At 41.8% G+C, this 25,164-nt stretch overlaps 1 protein-coding gene across 2 annotated transcripts in view; it reads right to left on the minus strand.

Annotated features, from left to right (window-relative positions):
- TBC1D8 (TBC1 domain family member 8) overlaps positions 1-24,830 on the minus strand; it is a 47,766-nt gene extending 22,936 nt beyond the window's left edge. Inside the window, exons 1-5 of one of the 2 annotated variants that reach the window (XM_040054808.2) lie at positions 24,618-24,830; positions 12,008-12,118; positions 7,432-7,550; positions 5,864-6,092; positions 1,965-2,205 (exon numbers count right to left, since the gene is read on the minus strand). In XM_040054808.2, coding sequence (XP_039910742.1) covers positions 1,965-2,205; positions 5,864-6,092; positions 7,432-7,550; positions 12,008-12,118; positions 24,618-24,744 — 827 coding nt within the window. In that variant the 5' untranslated portion in view covers positions 24,745-24,830. Of the gene's footprint in view, positions 1-1,964; positions 2,206-5,863; positions 6,093-7,431; positions 7,551-11,962; positions 12,119-24,617 lie in introns of both variants that reach the window. The other variant, XM_040054807.2, reaches the window with a different exon arrangement.
- Positions 24,831-25,164: the final 334 nt, after the last annotated feature.

The following is a 25,164-nucleotide window of genomic DNA, read 5'->3' on the forward strand; positions in this document are numbered from 1 at the left end:
CAACCAAAACTTCATACACCAAAAAAAAATACAACACCCCCCTCAAAACATCTTAACACTAAAAACCAGTTTATCCACTATTCAAACTACAGTCTTGCTTAATCACCTTCTATCAAAGTGGTTGCTAAGTGGGAGAAAGGGCACCAGAAACAGCAACTTATCCAACCACTACCTAAGTCATGCAGAGGAAATGGGATTTTGCTATCTTCCATGTTTCCCTTTCTGCCATCCCAAGTCACAGCACAGATTAGAGAACATCTTGACCAGGAAATCTCCAGTAAATATATTTTTGTCCTTCCTTCTCCCTCTGGTCCTTTAACTTTCTTTTTTCTTCTTTAGTTGGAGGAAAGGAGAGAGAGAACCTATTTGAATAAGTGTGAAAATAAGATTTCTCTTGCTTGACTGCTAACAGACACTACTTTTCAAAAATACCACAAGGTACTTACAAGTTGATTCCCTGAGAACCCCTTTTTATAGCATATTATTAAGCTTATACTTTTCTTTACAACTGTAATTTTACTTTCTTTCCATTCAGTTAGTACCCCTGATTCAAAGACTATTTTGAGAAGTGACAATGACAAAAATTCGTAGATGCTGAAAAATACCTCCCCCTAGGTTTTTGTTACATCTCCTCTGGATTTCTCTTCTTGCATCTAACTTTTCAGCCCAAAAGCAGGAAGATGGTAAAATGGTAAAGCTTGGAAAGGAACTGAGATACAACCTATCACAGCCATATTCTACATTAGCTAAAGTACAGAACCCTACATCTCTAGAGCCGAAAGCCTACAATGTTAAAAAACCAAGTTACATACATAGTGTAAAAACAATGGTAGCTCTTGTATTTCAAGAAACCCTGGCTATTAAAAAAAAGTCTGCAAAGATTTTTATGGTTGCTCACCACTGTCACCTCAAGTGAATTCTTCAATAACATCACAGACAAAATCCTGGTGTCAGTTATTTTCCTTACTGTGTGTACATATGAAATTGCAGAAGAAGTCCATTTTATTGTTTTAAACTCCAATATGAAACTTTGCAGAAGTGTTTAGCTGAGATATAGGCCCACCACCACTTTAAAAATGTCTCTCAGAAACAATAAAATGGCTACTGGTCTCTCTTTTTTGGGAAATGATACCATGCATTCCTCATGTTTTAGTCAGGAAGCAACACCTGGATGATTCCCTTCATACTCCTGGCAGAGGGAGAGGAAGGAAGAGCAGCAAAGGGCGGGATTCAAGAGGAGATAACCGCTCTACTCACGTCCCATGCAGAAAAGAAGTATTTTAAATCAGCACCTCAACCTTGATGCCCCAGGCAAATTCCAGTTTGGGCTATTCCATCCTGCCCACCTAAAATTCCTCAGGGCAGCTTCCCTCCCCCTTTCTCAAAGCAGCAAATAAAACACAGAGTTGTGTGTTGTGCTACCAGCAGAGAAATAGCCATCAATCTTCCCCTGAGAGCCAAATGCACTTCTGTAGTGGGAGAGGAATGCAGAGATGCATTTCAGGGATGCAAGGGGTAGAGCTGACAATAGAAATAACATAACTGTGTATTTTTAAAGTCCTGTAACTGCTTGCTAAATCGGCTATGGCAATCACACTAGTGGGAATTCCATGTTTCAGATATGATTAAAAGCAGAAATTCCAGAGAACTGAAGGCACTAGGAAAGCCTACACTTTACCAAAATTTTAAGCAAAATAAAGCTGCTCTTCAGGGCAAATGGAAAATATTCCTTGCTGCAATCTTCCCTTCTATAGGAACAGTACTACATTGTTTAAAGAGAGAATATAAAGTAAAAAAATGTATCTTGCATACAAGTTTAAATGCACCTTTTGGATACACCATAACACATTATGAAGTCTCTTTTGCAACCAATCAAACAAAACTTTGAAATGTTACCCAGCTAACACATCAAACTATGAAGCCCACTATTGAACCTCTGCTCACGCAACAGTTAAGCTTTTTACCTCTTGGTAATCTGAGTAGGATCCTGCAGGCTTGGATCCAGTTCAAAGATTTCATTATCCAGTAGCCTTCGGAGCGTCACATCTGCCAGTTGCTCCATGATTCTGAAAGCCTCAGAGATATTGAGGAACGTGGAGAAGTCGCGCTCTTTATTTGCTGTAGTGACACGGACTGTGTCTGTCATGAAGACATTGGAGGTTCTTTCCAGTTTCTGGACTTCAACCCAAGGAATGATAAGTTTCACTGCAATCCAAGAGGAGAGCAAAAGTGAGTCGGAAACTTTGCTTACATCTTTCAGATTTGTGAAGCAATCAAATTCAGAATGAAATGAAAACCAAAGAGGAGAGAGAGAAATTTTTAAGGGCAAGACCAAGCACACGCTGAAATGTCCGTCATGACTCTGCATTCAATCTTACCCACTCCAAAAAACATGTCTTTTTCAGAATATCTCCCTCAAAATTTTAACTGTCATCACAAGAAGTGCTAGACTGGGGTGTGGTGCCTTTGCAGAACATCTGCCACACGCTGTGCTCCTAACTCCTTTACAAATCATTTTTGCAGCCTGCTTCCTTACCACCAGAAGAAACAGTTCATCTCTAGAATACAAAGATAAGAGGGAAAGGCTTTGTAATCTAGAAACAAAACTGTAAGAAGGTGGAAAACCAATTGCATGCACAGTTACTTTAGCTTTTAAAATAAAGCTAATTCCCATCCAAAAGAAAGCTTTTTTGGGGACTGCTATAAAGTGTATTTACTACTATAAACAAGACATTAAAAAAGCTGCCTAGGCATTGTGATCTTCCCTTTTTGGTTACTTTTTGCTGTAAAGATGCACAGGCACCTCTTGCCCTAAACATTAACTATAGTCAGACTTGTTTATAGAGAACAAGTGTATAACACTGTTCTCTATACTTAAAGCTGTTGAACCATATAAATACAAGTGGCAAACAGAATCAGCTTACTTTAGATAACAACTGCAGGATGTTACTTGCCTCTCACATGAATCTCTGGGTAGAAATTAGGCTGGAAAGGACTTTAAAATAGATTCTATTTCTTCTTAACAACTGTTGGAAGCTTCCCAGACTTCTCTGTGCCAATAACATCAAGACTACACCCCCTAACATCCCTAGCTGGTCTCCTGATGCCAATAAAGCAATAAAAAAGCAGTAATAACAAACATTGTCATATATATCCGACACTTATCCAAGATCATTAATTACCTAAGGAGCTACCCTCAGCAAGTTTTCTGTACTACATGAACCACAGCTGTCAAGATTATTTGCAGATTACATTTTTTCTTACTTAAATAAAGCACAGCTGCATCAACATGCACAGACTGTTGCAAATGGTCATAAAATCATTTGCACCAGCCCAGCCAAGGGAAGAAAGATTAAATAATGCCTTAGCAACAGCACTGCTGTTCAGGCAGGTCAGAGCCACACAGACTCTACAGTGTTGGTTACAGAAAAAGCACAACAGCCTGTATGAGACCCAAGCTACTGATAAAAGGTACAAAGTCTTCGAAGTTTCAGAAAAACACAAATTTAACTAAAAATGTGAAGAAACTTTGGCACACACTTTCAAGCTATCTGACAATCTAAGCCTCTGAAATCCAACTACTTGGAGGCTTAGATAGAAGGGGACTTGTCCTTGAAAAAAAATTTCCATGAGTTTATATTCACATAAGCCATAAATTAAATTTATGAGAAGTTGAAAGCAGGTTCTAATATTGCATTCCAGTCACTTCAACACAAAATGAAACAAGAGGAAGGGAAAAGACTTGCCAAAAGCAGAAGACTTAACACTTTGCCTATAAACAGATTTCAGTCTATGATTTAGAGGGATTTCTACAGAGGTAAAACAGCTGAGAACTAATTATATTGCAATCCATATACTGGGTCTTTTCTCTGTGTAGTATTGAAGAATGCAAGAAGTGTGATTTTTTTTAGCAATATTTTCAAGACCAGACTTAACCAGATTTAATTTGTGATTGCTACCTGAAAAAAAGGCAATGAATCACTTGTTCTGCATGTAATCAGCATCAGCTTCTCAAACAGTAACAACCAGAACTGTATTAAATCTGGATTATTCCCTGTAACAGAAATAGTTCATAAACATGACAAAACACTAGCCTAGAAACAGAAGTAATCTGCTTTATCACAATCAAGGAAGTGGGAATAATTTCAGCATATATGCTGCTTCCCACTGAGCTAGGGAAGTTTGTTTAACCAAAGAAAATTCAGAGGGTTTTCTCACGTTTCCATGAAAATGCATGGGAACACAAAGACAACGCCACTGACTACTGTTCATTGATGAATGAACAGTGTATTTTCCATGGTCAAAATAAAAAGTTACAAACATGTAATTGTTTGTTTGGTTTGGTGGTGTTTTTGGTTGATTTTCATAATGAATATTATTAAAGATATGAGAAGAAATATCCTCTTAAAACAATACAGCATGAAATTGCATTTTCATTATCATTTAATAATCTGTGGTATTGCATAAACAAAATTTTTGGAACCATATAAAAGGGTTTTTGTTCTCCCTCCTCCTCCCACTGTTATCTATCATTAATAAATATAATTTTTGCTTTGTGTGCTTTGACAGACTGGCTATCTCAGATTTAATGAGAGAAAACCTGCAATGATAATAATAAGAAATGATTGACAAAGGATATTATTTAATACTAACCAGAGAAAAAGGAGATTAAACAAGAACTCACAAATCTAGTATATATCAAGAAATTCCATTTTACTCTTCTCAGCAAAACTCAGCTTTTGTTTTTATAGTGAATAACAAACATAGCCTCATTTCAAATTTAACTCTTCCACCTTTCGCTGATATAACAAAATAACTGGCTTGAAATAATACAAGGCAAGAAAGGACCTCCAGCTCTAAGCATGTCTTTGTATGTTTTCAGTCTTGGAAATTACAAGTTTCTATCTTAAGATGAACTTTATCTTTAAACCTACAGCTATATCTCAATATTAAATCCAGATGGAATATGGCCAAGTTTTCCTAGTTGATGTAACTGACAAACATTGCTATATTTACAACAGTCTAAGTTTTTATTCCTAACTTTGTTTAAGTTCCAGCAGGATAAACAGGCCTTAAAAGGCTAGAGACTCATGCACAATTTTACTAAACAGAGAAATGCTAGCGTTTAAATGGCTACATTCATTTTTACCATCTTACATGTTACTTTCATTTTTAGCACCTAGCATGTATTCTGATGGACCCTTCATTCACACAATTCTTTCTCTGTAGAGGAACACCACAACCAAATCCTTAGAACTTGCTGAACCATCCTAAAGTCTAAAAAGCCCCAGGACACACTTCCTGTGACCTTACCGCACTGCTATTCAGAAACACAAACAAATCCCTAAATCGCTGTTGCTTTTCCTTAAAAGCTCTGAATTCTCACCTGGTTCTCCGGGGCACATTCCTTTTATGCTTCCTGGGCTGTCTTCAGGCAGGCAGCTTGACTCAGGCATCCCTGGCCCCAGCACCCTGCAGCCATGTGGTGACTCTGGGACCCCCTGCCTCTGGGAGGGACCCACCCTTACTCACCGTTTTCAGCACTAAAACTCCTCATTTTAGAACTTCTAGGAGGTCTGCTACATCTTAAGGTTGCTTCACCATGCCAAAAAGAAAAACCAGATAGCAACTATGTCTGTGTGCTCCTGCAGTGTCCTCTTTATTACTGGACTCATATTAAAACACAAAGGCTGAAGTGAAAACCAAATTGAACAGGATTTTTCACCTGAACAACTGAAAACTCAGAAACTAAATGTCAGAGGTGAACTAGGCTTTTCATAAAAACTCTGGGTATTCCTGCTTTTAAATGCAGTAACATTTTTATCTCTCCCCAGCATAAGATTTCTTATGCACTTATACTTACATTCTTTGCCCAGGAAGAAGGAATAAAAACAGAGATGATTGATGCTCAAATAAAGCCAGCCTTGCCGAGGAACTTTTCCTTTCCAGCAGCAACAGGAATAATAGGTGATCAACTTCTCTGCTTCAGGAAAATTAAATCTGGATTCAAATTTCACCAGGGCTTCTCGGAATTTCTCAGGGTCTTCCTCCTGCTCAGCGAGCTTGCTGCTCGTTTCCTCTGCAATCAGTGCCTGAGTCCAAGAACAAGACCATATATCAGGATAAAGCTACGGCATTCACACTCAGGCCAGTTGCTACAAGCTACACATTCAAATTTTAATAATGCAACACTTCTTTACAAAGGAATTCCAGTCAATTTGCAGTTTTCACAAATGAAGAAATTTCTCTGGTGCTTACATCTGTCATATATTCTGAACGCTCCCAAAGCAAGACTTTTGGGGGCTTCTTTTCCTTATATATAGTTTTTTCAATGAGTCTGGCAGAACCATATCTCTTCACTTTCACTATGGCTTAGGACTGCTCTTATTTTGTATATACAGAGTAAAAGCAGAGTAACAGATGTGGATACTGGCCAGTACTATTTACCTAGAAAAGCAGTCAGATGTGTCAGTAACTCGAGACACGGTTGGAACCATTACAAACATGATTTCAAGAACACCTACATATATCTAATTAAGACTTCAGCTTTTTAATAGTGGTATTACGACAAAGGAGTTAAGTAGGCATTGCACCGTGCAGACAAATACGCCATATGTTACAGCACCTGGTACAGTTTGCAATTACCAAGCAGCCCTAGCATGCTAAAAGTCTACAGCAGGTGTGAGGGTCCAAAACCTGGATTTAACATTAACTAATGAAACATGAAGAATTTTAAATATGTACTGTGCAAGCTAACAGGCTGTCACTGTGTTATCAAGACAGATTAATTGTATTTGCTATTTCAGTGCACTTAAGACAATACGCCTTTTTTAAAAGAAAGCAGGATAAAAACTAGGATTTTTACAGTGATGTTTTGGGGTTGTCCTCTTCTTCCCCAGATTCAGAGCCCACAGAGCTCACAGCAGCAAGGCTGGAATTCACCAAAAGCATATGTTCCTACAAAATTTCCAAACTGGAAAAGAGTCTATGGGGGGAAGAGCATCCCACTAAAACTCTTAGCAAGGAAAAGCTTGTAGCAGGACCTGAGGTACAGCAGCCACCAGTGAATCCAAACCCCCACTGGCCATCACCAAGATCCTCTTAGAGTATATATTTCACTAAAAGCAGAGCTCAGGACACCAAGCTTTCTACATTAATCCCCACGTCATTGTTATTTTAAATTTGATTTATGGCCACAAAATTCCTTTACTTTTAAAATTCTTTAATCTTCTAAAAAGATGCTCATTTCTCCAAACCTGTGGCGAGCCAGCTCCTTCAGGTGCTGGCCACATCTGATGCAAGAACCACACAGAAAACAAGAAATGTTTATATGATCGAAACCAAGGTTGAGTGACAACAACTTCATGACATTCTTCTAATAAACAATATGTAATCTGGCAGGGGAGGGTGAAAGTGAGATAGATTCCTTACCTTCACTTTCCCTTTGACAAAACTAACAATATCTTCTTTATTGTCAAACACAGACAAAGTATGGAGCAAGTTCTGTTCCAGCCATTCCCAATGCTGGTTTATTTCCTCTGCAGTGGCACCTAGAAAAGCAAAAAATAGTATATTGAAACTAATCCTACAAAATAAAATTGAAAGGAAGGGGAAAGAGAAGTAATAAAATGCACTATTTTGTAAATTCATTATGAGAAATTGAACTTTCAACCTCAGAATTCTTAGTAGCAAACAGGTCAAAAAGGTCTCGTTCATAGCAGCATAGTTAGAGAAAAACAAAATCCTCATTGTTTTAGAGAATTAGTTTTAGTGCTTTTAGTTTTATCTTCTCAAATGCTCTCAGCCAGCAAATGCTGCATTAAAAGTCAAAGCAGAAAAAACAGCAAAACTTCATCCTGAGCTGCTAGGCTGCAGCTTATTCTGACACGACGTTTTGTACATGACTGGAAACCTTTGATTTATGCCCTGTTCCCAAAAGTCCCTGATCTTCCTCTCTCCCTCCCTCAATACACACATACACACACACCCCACACAAAAACTCATGCACACCCTTTGAGAGGAATACAAAGCCTTCTATAATTTTGGTTCAGCAACACCTAAAGGTTCTACAAGAGCACATTTCTACAGTTTGGGGAAGAAATAAAGCAAACAAAATATCTTTGACTAATGCAGCTTTTTGAATCTTTAAAGCTTCTTTCTCTAAAGAGTTGAGGGGGTTGCTGGTTCTTTAAATGTTATGTGTTTAACTCCAGAAATAATATTTCACTCCTTACCAATTTGCTTTGGCTCTTTCTGCTTGAAACTGAATTGTCTCTGCATGACACAATGACAGAAAAGCCACAGCAAGATGGGCACTATACAGGGCCATCAGGGGAAAATCTGCCCCCTCCAGATCTCACTGGTCAGTAATTAGACATTAGAGGTAAAAAAGTAAAGGCAGTAACAGTTGCTTCTCCTAGTGCCTTGCTTGCGAAAGAAAGAAGAGGAACAGCTGTATGAAAGAGGCATACAAATCGCTCATGAATATAACAATAAAATTAATCTCAAATAGAAAACCCATTATCCCAAGATTTGTTTTGTGTGTGTATTAGCGATGCATCATGTTGCCTCCACAACAACAAAAAATGATAAATTTAGGTAAGGATTTTCCACTTCCCTCTGCTCTATTTTCCATGCGGAATGCCAATTGGCAGGAAACCTTCCAAGCTTTAACTACCCTGACAGGAAGGTCTTGTAATGGAACTTCTTAAATATCATTAATTAAGGTTAAATTTAAATTTTAAAAAATCATAAAATTAGAGATACTTAAAAGCCCTTTACGTAAAGATAATAAACTATATAAATGTAAAAGAACACCAGAAATACAGCAATTTTATACTGAAATGGCTGCACAAAGCAAATACTGAGTTGAATTTTTATTTCTGAGCAATCTAAAAGATACCAAGTGTACGGGCAAGCTGTCGGGCTGCCTTCTGTGAAGTAAGCTGGGAGCAAGATCCCTTTCATAGTAGCATCCACACTGCTGGGACTTCTCTGAGCCTAGGTAGCAGCTATATCCCACAGGCAATCTTCTCCTGCCTGCCTCCAGGGTTTCTGTTCAAATACCAAAAGATCATTTTATTTGGTCAGGCCAACTCAACTTTTTGAGTCCCTTCTTTATTTCTAATTTCTATTTCACAGTTTAAAGTTGTCCTGTCATTTGGCCCAAGCACTGCCAATCTCTTATTTCCATTCCTTATTCCTCTGCCTGTGCTGATGTTCTGCACAGAATTTTATTCCACCTTTTATCCACCTTCTTCATCTGCCCATGCAAAGTGTGTTGTCTAAACACTGCCTCTTTCCTCAGAATCTTTTCTTTAAACCCACTTCTCACCAAATCCTTTGCTCTCCCTCTCCTAAAACCTATTTTGCCCAACTGGGACTTGAGTTTCTGTTCTGACCGCGAGCCTTCTGCAAGGAAAATTTCAAGTGGCTCTACACAAGGGGTGAGGTTAGACTTTTTTTTCCCCCCTATACTGGTATAACATGATTAACCACCTGGATTAAAACATCTCTGCCAGAACAGCCGTGCAGGGATCAGATTTCCTAGCACCCCTCTGAGATTTGCAAATGTCTGTAACAGAGCCGACCCTTATGCATACATTATCGTTTAAGCCTACAGCTCCCGGAACAGAGGACTGCCGACATACAATGCAAAAATGTCATTTTAATTAACTGCCTAATGACATGATGGCTATCCGCAATGAAGTTACACTGGGAGACTGGAAGGAGTCCCTGGAGCTGCTCCTTGCCTTCGCTATACAGCAGCAGGAACTTTAATTTCACTCCCTGCTCCTTCCAAAGCCAGTAAGAGACCCCTAACACCATGTCTGCATCCTGAAATGCCTCGCTCAGACAGGGCAGAGCTGGGTGAGCAGTGATGGCCACTTCTGTGTGGGGAATGTCCCTCTCCAGCTTCCCAAGAAGGGGTCAGGGTGATGCTCCTCCGACTCCTATTGCCAGCTCTTCCCTGAACACTCATGTCAGGGTTTCACAGCCGCAATACTATTCACAAACAGCTTCTGCTGCAATGGTTCGTTAGCTCTGCGCAGCTCTGGCAACTGTGTATGTTCTACCAGTGCAGCACATGAAACAGACCCCTCTGCTTTCCGCTCTATTAGCATAAATCTCATTTTCTCAGGGATGAGCATCCATTCAGAAGAGCCAAAGAGAATTTTAGAAAACATTAATCATGTAAGTTTGTCTCAGCAAAATCCTTAGCCATTCCAACCCTGCAAGTTTGTCATTTGTATTTCCTTCAAAAAAATAAAAAAAATAAAAACACCGAACCAAATTCTGTGTGCAGTAAGAGTGCGGGTGGGACAAGGATCAAGGATCAGCCCCAGAAAGTAGTATTGCATATGTTCAAATAATCAAGAAGCCATGAAAGCAACGCTTTTCCACCAAAAGCTACCTGGTTTCATCACAGGACTGTAACAGCATGAAGCTCTTAAATTTCTCCATGAGATGGCATTACATAAATATAAAAAGGAAGGGAGGAGAGATAGAAAGCACAGAGCAATTGCAAAGCAAAGAAAACCTAACCAAAATAAAAATAGCTCAAATAGACTTTACACAAGCTTCTTCACACATGCATCTGGCCCAGGGAAAAATTCCTATTATTAATGGAGAACATGCAGAGGGATCTCTGCTGAACCAAGGAAAAATTACTGGATGAGCATGTACAGAGGAAAGGGTTAGGGTGAATATATAAACGGACCCTTCTATTTACAGGATTACTATGTCAAACACTATCAATGACATGTCAACATTTACGTTACCTAACTATTTCATGGCTTGATCTGTATAAGAAAGAATAGCATATTTTCAGTTGAAAGGAATCTACAACAATCACAGAATGGGAAAGGTTGGAAGGGACCACAATGGGTCCTCAGGTTCAACCTCCCTAGTCAAGCAAGGTTACCCCGGAACACACTGCACAGGATTGTGTCCAGATGGTTCTTGAAAGTCCCCAGTAAGGGAGGCTCCACACCCTCTATGAGCAATCTGTTCATTTAGTAACAGGTCCACATTATTCTTTGTTTTCCTTTTGTTATTGATGCATTTCAAGAAACTCTCCTTGTCTTCTCTGAAATCCTGGGAATCATCTAGTCCAACTGCTTGACCACTTCAGGACTGACCAAAAGCTGAAGGTATTAAGGACATTGTTCAAATGCCTCTTAAACACTGGCAGGTTTGGTGGGACATCAACCACCTCTCAGAAGGAATCCTGTTCCAGGATTTTCCTACCCTGTCATTAAAGAGTGCTAATGCTCCCCAGTCACAGCTTTGAAACATTCCTAAAGAAACACCTGCTGTAAATTTCAATGCTAGGATTTTTTAGATGGGAGCAGGAGGGATAAGAACAAGCCCTGCACACTGGCCAAGCAAGAGTGGGATGAATGGAACTTCAGATGGCTTTTACAAGGTTGGTGCAACTCATGTCAGTATCACATTCCTGAAGATGAGCTTGACTTTCAGATATTGCAGAAACATGGCAAAAGGGATTAGTGCAACAGATCAGGAATTTGGCATTCCATCCCTCTCCAACAACTTTACCTTCTAAATCTTCTAAATGTTCCAGTCATATTTCATTATAGCTAAGTGTGTGAAGGCATTTCAGTTAGCAAGTGGAAGACTAGGATAGTGAAAGCCTAGACTAAGTAGCTTTTTGCTGTAAGGGACTACTACTATTGTAGGAAAAGATATGCACAGGAACAGAACCACACTACTTTGCAACAGCGAAAACTAATGCAGAAAACCTCCCCCAGCTAAATAAGTTTTCCACTGAAACTTAATGTTCCTAGGTAACACTTTTTCAGTGATTTTAACCAGAGGTTAATTTGGTTGTTAAACAAGCTTTCCACACACACACAACTAGCTGGGGTTACCTTGAGCTTCCTGGACATGCAGACACTGACCATGCTCAGAATTGGTTTGGGGTTTTCTGTCTGTGACTCACCAATAGCTATGGCCCAGTAAACTTCTGATCCATTCAATAACTCACCACATGCAATGGCAGAGTAAACCTGTGAGCCTGGAACTTGGAGTAAAATTCTAAATGGAGCAACACGTGCATTAGAGTCTAACACGGCATCCAGGGCACCAACCAAGCGACCTGCAAAGAAAAAAGGGGGAAAAGAGGATTAATGCCAGTTTTCACTTCTGTAGCCTGAAAGTTGTTTCACATTTAAAGCCATAAAGTTAAAATACAGAATGTAATGATAACGATTCTTCCCTAGTTTCATGCTGTGATTTACAGGTGCTCAGAATGCAAAATTCAAACCACATTAGAAGATCAAAAGCATATAGAATTCTCTGAGCTTCTGGTTTTGCCTCATACATATGTATATAACCACAGAACTGAAGTGGAAAGACCTGAGGGCATCTTAAGAAGTTACTGTTCCAGCCCTGCTCTGAAGTTGGATAAATACATCTATGCTGTAAGTGGTGTTTGCCTAACCTGTTCTTCAAAACCTGCCACAATCAAGATGCAACAACTTCCCCAGGTAGCCTCTTCCACTATTTTCATTAAATATTCTTACAAAAAAAAGCAAAAAACCAAACCAAATGAACAAACAAAAACAACAAAAACCAAACAAGCAAAAAGCTAAACAAAATAACAAACAAAACACAAAACAAAAACCCAAACAAACAACCTTACCCCACACAAACAAACAAGTAAATTACCACAATCTTAAACTTTCTTGCTGGAAATTAATCTTGCTCCCTAGAACATGCAGAGTAATTGGCCACGTGCACTTCTGATATTAATATTCCACATAATGAAAAATAACATCATGGTTTCCGAGCCTTCAGTGATTTCTCCTTTTCTAAGAAAACCCCAATCACCTCATCTCTTCCTTATGGGTCGTGTTTTTCAAACAGCTCACTGTTCTTGAACATACAGTGGAATCTCTCCAGCTTATCTTTAAGCATGACACTCTCAATTGGACCGGATGCTCACTGCTACTGAAGTCTCAGCCTCCAGCAGAATGGAAGATCACCTCCTGTATCTTGGATACGCACCACTGTATCCAGGAAAGGTTGCAGCAGTATCTCACTGTAAATCAGCACTTGATTTCAATACAGACAAACTCACTTTGAAGAGCTGCAGCAATGAATGACCCCAAAAAAGACTTTCCAGTCTGAAGAACACCTGGAATTTCTTGCTACCCAGTCCCCTGAGCACACAAAACCAAGCTATCCATGAAAAAATTATCTCAACGCCATGATTTGCATACACAAGCTGGCATATTAAAGTAACTCAGAATTGGTTTATGGTGCTTACAAATAGCAATTCGGGGCAGATTTATACTCAGTTTATACTCAATACTCTGCATCCTGCAGAGACACAATCTCCTAAGGAGAGGGATGGCAGAAGATGAAGAAGAGCTTTACCATGTTTGTTTTATCCCTAGAGTATCTAGGAAGTTTTCTGCAATATCTCTTTTTTGCTTTGCACATGTAACTTTTTCAACCTGTTGTATTTTTGTTTCTTCACCATTAACCCAACACAAAAGGAACTAATCTCCATCTCCAAAAGGTCTGCCAGCCCTTGGCACCACATGCTGTTTTAAATATGGCATTCTCCAGTCAATCACCCAAGTGATTAATGGAAATAATAGGGACCTACAAAGTCCTAATTGCCTTCTCACTCGGAAAACCAATGACAGCTAATTAATGTGAGAATAACACAACCAAACATAATTTCAATCACTTTCTGGCCTGGAAGCTGTAAGAAGCTCACATGGAACAGCATCAATAACCTGAGAGCAAAGAAAATTACATTAAATATTTCCTCCTTGCATACACACACAACATCGAGGATGCTTTCAAAGCCAAGCAGAAGTTGGACACAAGGCATCACAAAACTGTCCATTCTTCAACAGCAGTTTGCTTCTCACTTAAACACGTGACCAGTGTCACATACATTGCATGGGACATCTGCATCTATTTAAAATGGAGATCTGAATTTGCAGACTGATGACACGTATAATATCTGAAATTGCTACATGGTCTCCTGTAACTACAAGAAAAAAAAGCATAAAACTTTTTATACTAAGATTTTTATACTTGTCTTAATAGAAAAGGTAGAAAATTAGTTGTGCTTACAGAAAACAGTGTCTAGAAAATTTTAGTGTGCAGTCTTCAAAACAGTGGGATTAAAGCCAGTAAGAGAGCATTAAATGATGCAGAGAACAAAGATTGTGTTTGACTTTCAAATTTTGGAAGAATTGAGATACCACAGGAAAGAAAAAGAAGATATTTCTGTGCTGTGCATGTTTTCCCCTGATGATAGGCCTAGGAGAAAGATTTCCTTTTCATTTCAGTAAAGCCATAGAAAAAAGTCAACCAACAGCAAGTGTTACCAAAATCCCTAGAGAATGCTTAATGAACATCTCATTTGTGAAATACCTTTTTTTTTTTCTTTCAGAAACCATGAAAAACATGTGAAAGCACAGAAGCAGTTGCAGAGTTTTGCTTTACTAATTCTTAGTCTGTGCAAAATTAATTCCTTTTTCTCTTCCTGAATAACAGACCAGAAAACCCAATTCCTCTTCTCACTGTTTACTTCTGCTTACCATTTCCATTTTGCTTACAAACTATTAAAAAGAAACCCATTCCTCCTTCAACTGTAAAAAGAAATAATCACCTCCCTTTTCTAAACTACCCATAGTTAAAATATTAACTCAGGATGACAAAGAGGAGCCAAAACTAAGATGCAAAGAGAAGAAAAAGAGTGTGGCCATCAGGATGCCTGCCAAAATAAAGCCCAGGTGGCCTGGCCCCTCGACGAGGGCTTTGCAAGGGAACAGCAGCCCCCCACACACATCACTCTAAGCCATCTCTGTGGCTGAGAGGGGGTCCTGTCCTGTCCCACCTCTGCCAGGAGGGGCTGCTGCACAGGGGACATAAGGGCAGCAAAGGAAAATAAGAGCAAGTACCGCTAAAGTTGAGCAAGCACAAGGAGTGGGTCCCATCCCCATGTTTGGGGCTCCTTTATTTTTGGATGAGAGACTGAGAGAGGCAGAGAACAGGTAATAGAGATTACTAACAGCATTAGCAGAAGCATGAAAAGGATTCAACACTTATATACACCCTGGCCAACATGATAATTTAGTTGAAACTGTGGTAGCAAGAAAATTACAAAAACTAGAGGGAAAATTTTTCCAGTGTAAGTTGCCTCATAATTCATTCAGGGTAACGTCTGCATCGTAACTTTGAAAAACAACCAACATAAGGATCTCTGAGTGAAGAGACAAACACCAATATACTGACTCTGAAACCTGCTTTAAAAATACCCGGCTTGTGAGCAAACACCTTTCTTATAACATGTCCAAACAGCTGGTTCCATGGAAGGGTCTCTTATAAAACAGAATCTGTTTAAAAAGCAGAAGGGTATCTGGCTAGCAAGATAAATTACATTAAGAGCCTCTGGCTCACATATTGATTCATCAGCTTGCCTTCAATCAGGGTGATGCAGACCACTTCCACATCACAGACAACAGTGAAACCGTTTATACTTCAGGACAGCAAAAAATGAAAAGGAAACAGAAACAGAAGGCAGAAAGAAAACTGCTACCCTGGTTTTCTTCCCAACGCTCCCTATTTTTTTTCTTCTTACTTTTACCGTATATGAGACAAGACTTTTGGGAGGAACTTAAAATTCAGAGTAACTCTTCCCCTTTAATGAGCCACTTCAACTTCTTGTCTCCCAAAAAGTAAAAAAAAAAAAGGCGAAAGCTGCCACTGCTTTTTTTTTTTTTTTTTTTTTTTTTTTTGAGGTGGGGGTGCAGGGGGAAGAAGGAGAGGGAGAAGAAAAAAAGGAGATTTAAATCTAAGTGACAAGGAAGCCTGCAGCGTCACAACACTCAGCACTGTTACCCTTTCAGTTCAACTTGGTTTTTAAGTAACACATTTAGTCACCACAGCCAGGATCTTTTGACTAACATGAACTCATCCATCCATTACAAAGTTGGGAATGAAAGCCAGTGCAGTTCAAAGAAGCAAGGTACCTGCAATTGGTCAGTAAGAAATTCTGACGGCACTTTTAAAATCTGGGGAACAGCAGGTCAGATACACAGAGGCACTTGCTCCTACACAGCCCTGAACTTCCCAAATCAAGCATTTACACCCTCTCTACCCAAAATCAAAAGCGTGACACAGAAGACAGAGTCCACCCTGTGTCTCCAGCATCCTAGGGAACTCCTTCAGTCACTGTATAAACAAACTGATGGCTGCAGAAGTTTGAAGCAGAGACAAAACTGTCCTTTCACTTCTCCTAAGTCTACTTTGGGGAAAAAAAAAAAAAAAAACAACCAAAAAACTTGAGATTTCCTTTGCACCTGAGACCAGTTCAGCTGGACAGATGTGCAACAATGCCTGACGTCAGAGTATCTGCCAAATCTAGCCCTTCCAAGAAAACAGGCACAGAACCACCACCATACAAGGACCCAAACCAGATTGCCAGGATGCTCAGTGACTCCAAAGATGAGGTTTCTCTCAGCTGCAAGCACCTAGCACTTTAAAAGTCAAGAAAATTATGGCACCACATGGTCTCTAGGGACAGCAGTGACTGATCTGCAGGGACAGGGAAAAGAGCATTTGGTGGTTACACTCACTCATATCATGCCAAAGCCATGTTTTAAGTACTCATACCCTCTTTTTTCAGACTAGGTTATTTTTGTAAGACAAAACCACCAAATTGGGGTATTTACAATTACAGCCACAGACCAGCATTGCTCCAGTGCAAAACCATGAAGTGAAAAGCATGCCTTCGAATTCATCCTTGGGAGCTTACTGCTGCTTGCTACATCTGCTCCACCAGAGAAAGCTGGGGGCAGAAAGAAAAATAAGCCCCGTTGTCTGAAAAAAACCTGTACTTTTACTGGAAAGGAGAAAGTTCTTCTAGGAAATGGAAGGAGCTAATAGTGCAGGTTGCTTCCCAGTGGCTGCAGTTTTACAAGGAGAGTTAATAGTTGCAAGAATCACTCTAAGCTGTCTAGGCATGTGAATTGGGAGAAAAGAACAAATCAAACTATTTGTATGATCATAAAAATAAAGGGTTTCTTTTAAGGACAGTGAAATAGAACTAACAGCTTCAATAAAGCAGAATTAATCTTGGCTCTTCGAGGCAGAGAAGCACTTCATACCCTGAATCCTAATAATCCTAATTACACTTCTCCACATAGCTTCCTCCATCCCGCAATGATTTGCAAACAATTAGAGTCTCAGAAGAGCCACGATGGGCAGCAATTAGCCATGCTAGAGGAGGTAAGCAAACTGGCCGAAGGAACAGCCCACCAGCAGGCAGAACACAGGCAAGGACACGTGGATGTACCCGCTCCCTACCCCCTGCCGTCCCTGTGCTCCAGCTGGAACAGAGAGCTGCTTTTCACACCAACTGGGATAAGCTCGGCCCGACTAAAGGGCGCTCCTGAGACAGCACCAAGTCACACAGATTGCTTGCTTGGCTCTGCAAGGCACCTCAGAAGCTCTCCTTAGGGCCAATGTCCTTGCTGAGAGAGGGACAAGGGGACTGAGAAGCTGATTCTCATCAGGCCTCAACCACCCCACCACGCAGGAGCCCCAGCTTGCGACCACAACCCCATGGGTAGCCCAAGGCAAGACCCAGGGCAGAGATGCAATGAGGACTAACCACCGAAGCCTCTATCCTCACCTCTTACAGCCCACCTAGGGAGTGCCAGGCCCTGGGCATTACAGGCTAAAGTGGAAGCTTTTGAGCTGCACCAATGTAGGATACAACCCATGTGGCCATGAAGGGCCAGTGGTGGTCCCCAGCATAAATGCTTGGGGTCAACTCTAGATCTTTCATATTTTCTTGATTTGATTTCTCTAAAAGTTCAAAACTCAGATGTTCAGCAGGTTGTTGATTTCACTCAGGCCACCCTAAAATCCATGTTTTTGATGGACAGTAACACTATCAGTTATGCAAAGCTGCTAAAAACAACAGCTTAATGCAACCACACTGTCTTTGTTGAATTTTGCAAAATTATATAAACAGGTTTTGATACAATACGGTACCCATCTGAAAGTATTTATTACACTTCTACCACCAGAAAAAAAGAGTTGCAAAACTTATTTGATTAAGTACGTAAGAAAAAGGATGAAGGAGTACTCCTCCAACGACTGTAGGAAGGCTCTGTTTCCTTTGAAATGATAAGGGCTCACCACACTGAAAGATAAGCACAGACAACATTAGATTTCAACATAAAGACCTAATGCTCAAGTATTTATTCACCCAGGAAAATATCCAGCATCCAAGCCCTTACATTACTGCTAGCACAGATCTTGCCAGATCAAACACAGCCACTGGCCAAATTGGTTTCTGTTGAGTTGCGACTTTTTCAATCTGGTACCTAGAAACAAATTGTAACAAATCACTCGCTCATTACGTCTAGGTCCCAGTGCTCTGGGGGGAAGGTGGACATGAGAAATGCAGAGCACTTCACTGTGGGAATTGGTGTCCCATGGTCCCCGTGACTCCCATATCCCTGGTTGTGATGCTGAGTGCTTGTGTCAGACCACCACATGCAGAGGGAGAGACCACACAGCAGGAAGAAGTGAGATGAATTATGCACTGTCTCTACTGGAATGCTGGAAATGGCATCCCCACCCTGGAGCACTGACTATTTTTCCCCAGCACCGCTTCCCCACGGGCTGTTTCCCCAGGTGGGCATGCTGCCATGGCAAAGCGCTCACAGCTGCTTATCTCAGCCCTCTGCCATCGGTCCAGTTCAAGCCAAGCCTATTTTTATAGCCCTGAAGGCTGCTGAGCCAAATGCTTTGGTTCTCATGTTACAAGTAAAAATACCTGAAACTGTTTTCCACCTGAAAATGGACAAGAAGGTGAGATACACAAGTTGTTGTGCAGCCCTGTACATTATTCAGACATGCACCATTACTCAGGGGAATATAAGTAAGTCTCTCCCTTTTTCGGTGGGTGCTGTAAATAATGCTGAATAGACCAAACTAGTGCTACATTAACTCTGTCTCCACTGACATGCTCAATTATTTTACAGGGAAAACATTTCTTCCTATGAGGATGGTGAAACACTGAAACAGGTTGCACGGAGAAACTGTCAATGCCCTATGCTGGAAATGTTGAAGGCCAGGCTGGATGGGGCTCTGAGCAACCTCGTCTAGTGGGAGCAGTCCCTGTCCATGGCTGGGGGGTTGGAAGTTGATGGTCATTAAGATCCTTCCAGCCCAAATCATTCTAAGATTTTCCTGCCCTTTCTGTGCCATTTGGCATCCACAGCATGAAAATAAAAAGCCACTGTATGTGTTTACTGGATGAGTCTTGCACAAGGTGCAAAGTCAGTCCCTATGCAGACACAACCCAGCCTCTCCTGTCCAAGCACAGGTACTACCTCACCTTTAGCATTAGCACTTAGCACACTGCTAACATTTCAACACAAGCACCTGAATTTCACCTCAGCCACCTCAGCACCACTCTAGTGCTCAGGAGCAGGAAACTCACCCCACAAAGGCAAGCAGAGGTGACCAGAATGGCACACACAGCTCAGGGGGCTCAGAGGTCAGGAACTGGGGGGCTTGGCTTTGCAGGTAGCAGCCTGGCACCCTGCTCCTATCCTTCCTTCCTTCCAGCTCAAGCCTCTTGGCTTCTCTGTAATGAAGAAGCCATCCTCTTGGGAAAGAGCTTGTAAGTACGCATTCTCCTGAAAAAAACGTTACAGTAAAATAAAGAGAGAAAAAAAGGGGGGAAAAAACCTGCCGATCTGAATTCCAGTAGTGGGCAAGGCTAGATAATGTTTTGACAAGAGTCCAAGCTTTCAACTAAGTATGCATATTTCTCCTTCTCCTGTGCAAGGCTTCATAGAGCTGTTCCTTAAGGGAACAAAATCATGAACACTGAGAGTAACCATTACCAATATCCTTTATTAACATCAGTATTATGGCTTCTTCCTCTCCTCAAACTGCTTAATTTAAAATGAAAGTATTCTGTTGGATTTGGGGTTTTTTTCATGAGCACTCAGACTGAACCTAACTAATTTTGGTATCCTGAACATATCTAACAACAAAAAGGAACGCATTTTTGAAAACTGTATTGGGATAAACCTTTCAATATGATTCTATGAATATGCTACTCATTTTGCCTTTTGTCCCTCCAGAAAGTAAAAAATACTACGGAGCGTTTCATTTGCACTCCCTAGTAAAAATCCAAATCTTCATGTATTTTGGATGCTCTTCTGCTACAATGTAATGATCAGGGGCAATCTAGATGAATTCCCCATCTGAATCTTCATCCACTTGGGTCCTCTTGCTGCCTTTCCCAGAAATAGACTCCATTATGAAATTATTTACTTCAGACCTTAGGAGATGAGCAGGGCCACTAAAAGCCGAGGTATTGACAATGATTACAGGACTGCTTGGATGGTAGAGTATGAAAGAGCAGTAAACGATCTTTTAATTTTTAATTTCCACAAAAAATTTCCAGAGCTTATCAATAACCATTTCTTGGTATGCCTTAAAACAACTAACACCCAAGCAAAGGGCAAAAAAGGAAGAAAGGTGTTATCACACAAACTAGTCAGTTCTCCACTCACAACCAGGAGGTACTTGGCAGATGAGTTCAAAAGCTATTGCCCTGCAAGAATTTTATTCAAAAAAAAAAAAAAAAAAAAATTAAATCCCAAGACGGAACTTGGAAATGTATTTACCATGCCTACCACATTTATTTTTATTAAAGCAATAATAAGGTTTAGATTCATATACAGAAGATGCTTTTTTCTGCCAGTCTATTATATTTAAAGTTGTGAACAATAAAGCTTTATAAGAGCAGAAAAATAAATTAATTTCCTTTTAAAATGTTTGTCCTCTGCAACTTGCAAATAACACAAAACTACATCCAGCTTGGAAAGTGCTCTGAGTTGAAAATGGACGCTGGAAGAAGAGTAGGGAAAAATATCATAGCTAAATTGAAAACATGAGTAAAACAGAAACAAAACATAATCTTTTATTGACCTATTTCAATCAAGAAGTTAAAGAAGCACCATATCTCAATCATACAAAAAGCTGCTTGAAACAAGAGTTCATTTAAAGGTCTTACTTAACCTTATTTATAAAAGTAAAGATTCACAAGTGCTGCTAAGTGGGTTTTTATATGCTAAGAGGGTGCAATGTGAAGTACTGTATAAACAAAAACTGCAACACTAGCTGCTTGGGAAGAGTGAAAGACCACTCTCAGTCCAGCACTCATGATGAAATCCTTCCCAACACATCCCAGAAGAAGCAGTTTTGCTGTCAAAACGCAGAAAACTAATCAAAGAGGAAGGTGCATCAAGGTTTCAACATCCCGTCCTAAAAATTAGTGAGTCACTTAAAGGCTAAACCATCTTGCAGTATTTACCAGAAGACATTTGACAGTTATTTTTTTACTACTGTCATATCAAACTTATTAATATGTAACCTCAGAACCAAAGACATCAGCAAGTAATAAACCCAGCTAACTTTGATCTGTTAATCACGGCTACATCACCAGCCTTTTCTGTAGGGATCACTACAGTGCTCTCCAATCAGGCAAACAAAACCCCGAAGAAGACACTGATAAGCTAATATTTTTTTTTTTTAATCTATAACTTAAAATTAGTTATTAGTTTAAAAATTATCATTCAGATTTTTACAGTATTTCTAAACATTTTCAACTCCCTTATTAAGTCTCTGAGCCAGCAGAGCTGTCAAGTAGAGCTCTGGGTAAAGTGGCAAGTTAAGCATTTACTTGAAAAAGTACATCCTAAGGAAGACAGAAACCAGAATGAGACTGGTCAAGTAACAAAGAGTTAAATACAACCCCCATCATTGTTTGTACCCTCTGCTTGCAAGCCCAGTGTGCATTTGGGAACTGCCCTAGGACACAAATTAAATAACAGTAGGAAATAGAGTGTCTCACAAACATCTGCTCAACGTCTGACAAACACACAGTACACAAAGGAACATAGATATGGGAAAAAAAAGCACTTTTGTGCAAGAGACCATCTTTAATCCATTCTTCAGGAATTAAATCCACATAAAATACACCCTCCAGCTGTGCTAACTTACTCTTACCTAATAGCTAAAATGCCCTGGTAAGAACAAAGAAGTGTTCTAGAAGAAAGACAGGCAAATATGAGAACCAGGCCATAAAACAGATGTCCTGACACGGGTTCAGTGCAAATAGCACGTTGTGGCAACGTGAACAAGGGCAACTCAGGCATCACACCATTCCACCCTGCTGAAAGAAAATTACGTCACGGGTGGTCAGCTGCCCCATCCACACTCGTCTGGAATCTAATATTCTGAGAGTTTTGCTCTGCTGATCCAACATGGGTCTAACACAGCCTCAGGATATGCAGCCTCCTTCTCCCTGCAGGAGCTGTGAGATCCTCTTCTACAATGGCACCTGCTCTCATGTACAGAATCTTCACATCTTTGAAACTCCTTCCTTTTCATAAAATGTGACTGCAATTGGCCAGGGATCAAGGCATTAAAGGGAAAACAGATTTGGATATTGTTCTCACTTAAGCTTTGTTTCCCCAGTAAAACAAACAAAAACTTCTAACTTTTGGCTTTACCACTTGGTAGACCATACTCTGAAATATGGCAGAGCTTTACTGCCCTTCTGCCAGTTTGGAAAAGACTGTCATTACAGTCACGTAAAGCAAGAATCAGGAGGTAAGTTTTGCACTGAAAGCAAACACCAGCAAAGACTTGCTGTTTCTCCGTACCCATCTCCATTTCCTTCACTGCAAGTAAAAACTGCGAGAAAAAAAATTACACTATTTAACCCTAGCTATATCTAATGCTCTGTAAGTCTTGCATTTTGATTTTAGGATTCAAATTTCTAAGCCCTTTTAAATACAAATGCTTCCAAATGGTTTAAGAGACTGTCAGAATCTACAATTCCCTTAGAAAATGTGCAAGACAGGAGTGGCTTTCCTTTGCCAGCCAAAAGAGATTTGAGCAAGCCTGTGCACTGTAGATTCAGCAAAATGATTCACCTGAAACTTCACCAGAGAGAAAAGCAGTTTGTTTGGTTTAAGCTTGCAAATTTCTGTAGTGAAAAGCTCAGGCACAAGGCATTAACACTTGTGAAACTGAACCTCATGATTGTCCTGGACCTAAATCAAGCAGCTGTAAACGGTTATTTTTAACTCTGAAAATTAATCCACATCGTCTTTACTGTCACAAAAGAGAGGCCTGACTTCCACACGGGGGGGCAGAAGAAAATAGGAGGTTAAGTGTTTTAACTCGCTGGCAAAACTTCCATTTCATTAGTGATACATTGATAGCATGCAATCGACCAAGCCACAGTTCAGTTTTGTGCACTTTATGGACAGGTAAGACAAGTCCTGATTTTACAAAAAAAAAAAAAAGGCAACAATGCAGAAAGCAGTATCAAAAAATGGCAAGGGTCAATAGTTCAGGAAAAAAATGTTTTAATAAAATAAATACCAAAGGCGGTAATGCAGCTTTTTAAACTCCATAGAAAATACTGATTTTGAAAATACCTGATGATTCTTTCAAATATATAAGCTACCATTAAAAATCCTCACTTCATAATAGTCAAAACAGCCTCATTTGCTTTTAAGTAAGAATTAAACCGTTAAACTATATTAATTCTCCAGCGCATTGTTTATTTGAATTCAGTTGCTGCTGTCTTTGAACCAAAAGTTTGGCCCAAATTCCCTACGCTACAACGTCAGCGCAGCCTAACACATCATTCTCGCTGGAGCTATTCACGGATCCACACTGTTGCGAGGGTAAAGCGCGATCCTTCTCCGTGCGTATCCTTCACTACACGTATCTGGAGTGCCACACGGCTATAACGTGCTGGATCTACACCCACCATAGCCCGTAGTATAATTAATGCAAAAAATAAGACAGAACACGGGGCCGCAACACTGAATTGACAACCCCCGCCCCGTAATGTCATGTATCGTCCAAAAGCCAGGAGTCCTCTATGTACTTCTATAGCACTCGTTATAGAAAGGGGAGGCCAACCGCAGGTCGCGGACGGTCCCAGGGGGGACTCGGGTAGCACATCGCACCGTGCGCCCCCCGGCATTCCCCCACCTGTCACCGCCGGCCCCAGGGACCTCCGCCGAGCGCCGCGGGCTGCAGCCCCCGGCGGCTCCCCCAGCTGTATTCTCCGGCCGCGGGCACCGGCCCCGCGCCTCCTGACGGGCTCCGCGCCCGCCCTTAGTCACGCTGAGAAACCCATCGGAAGGAGAGCGCGGGGAAGTAACAATAAAAGTGGTTTCAGCGGTGCTCAAGGCTACAGAAACGCGAAGCTGCTCCCCCGGAAACTCGTGGGGAGCCGGGGCGGCCCCCACCGCCCGGCCGGCGGCCGTCCCTGCACCGCCCGCGGCGGGGACCCGCGGCGCCCCGCGCTATCGCCGAGCCGGGCCACCCGTGCGCGGCCCGAACAAAGAGGCCGCTCCTGCTTCCCGCAGCCCGACCCGCCACGGGTGCCCCGGCGCGGCCAAGTTCCCGTGGGGCAGACGCAGCGGAGATATGCCACCCCACCCTGCCCGGCCCGGCCCGGCCCGGCCCGGCCCGGCGCTCCGCCGAACCCCCGCGCCACCAGGTACCCGTGAAGCGGCCGCCGCCGTCTCCGTGGCCCCGACGCCGCTGCAGGATAAAGTAGCCGCTGCTCTTCTGCGTGACCCACAGCTTGAGGGCGTTCTTCAGCAGCACCTCCTCGGGCTTCAGCCACATCTTCCCGCGGCTCGAAGTCCCGCTCTCTCCCCGCTCCGAGCCCGCCTGCCCCGCACGGCACCGCAGCCCCGGTCACATCGCCCCCCGCGGGCTGCGCGGCGCCGGCTCCGGCTCCCTCGGCGCGGGCCCGGCCGCCGGGGAGGGGCCGGGGGAGGAGCCCGGGCACGGGCCGCCCTGCCCGCGGCGCCGGGGGCTTTGTGCGGCGGGGCCGCGCCGCTCCGCACCGTCGGAGGGCACGGCGGGGCGCTCCGGCCGGAGCGAGGGGGAGCAGGGGGGAGGCCCAGGTTCTCCCTTTCGGGGGGCCCGTGGCGCCCCGAGCCCCGCACAGAGCTCGCTGGGGCTCCCGCGGTACCCCGGGGTGCCGGAGGATGCCCTGCCGCCGGGAGCGCAGCCGGGCGGCTCCCGCTGTGGATTCTACCG

The sequence above is a fragment of the Hirundo rustica genome, chromosome 2 (assembly GCF_015227805.2).
Source record: "Hirundo rustica isolate bHirRus1 chromosome 2, bHirRus1.pri.v3, whole genome shotgun sequence".
Taxonomy (NCBI): domain Eukaryota; kingdom Metazoa; phylum Chordata; class Aves; order Passeriformes; family Hirundinidae; genus Hirundo; species Hirundo rustica.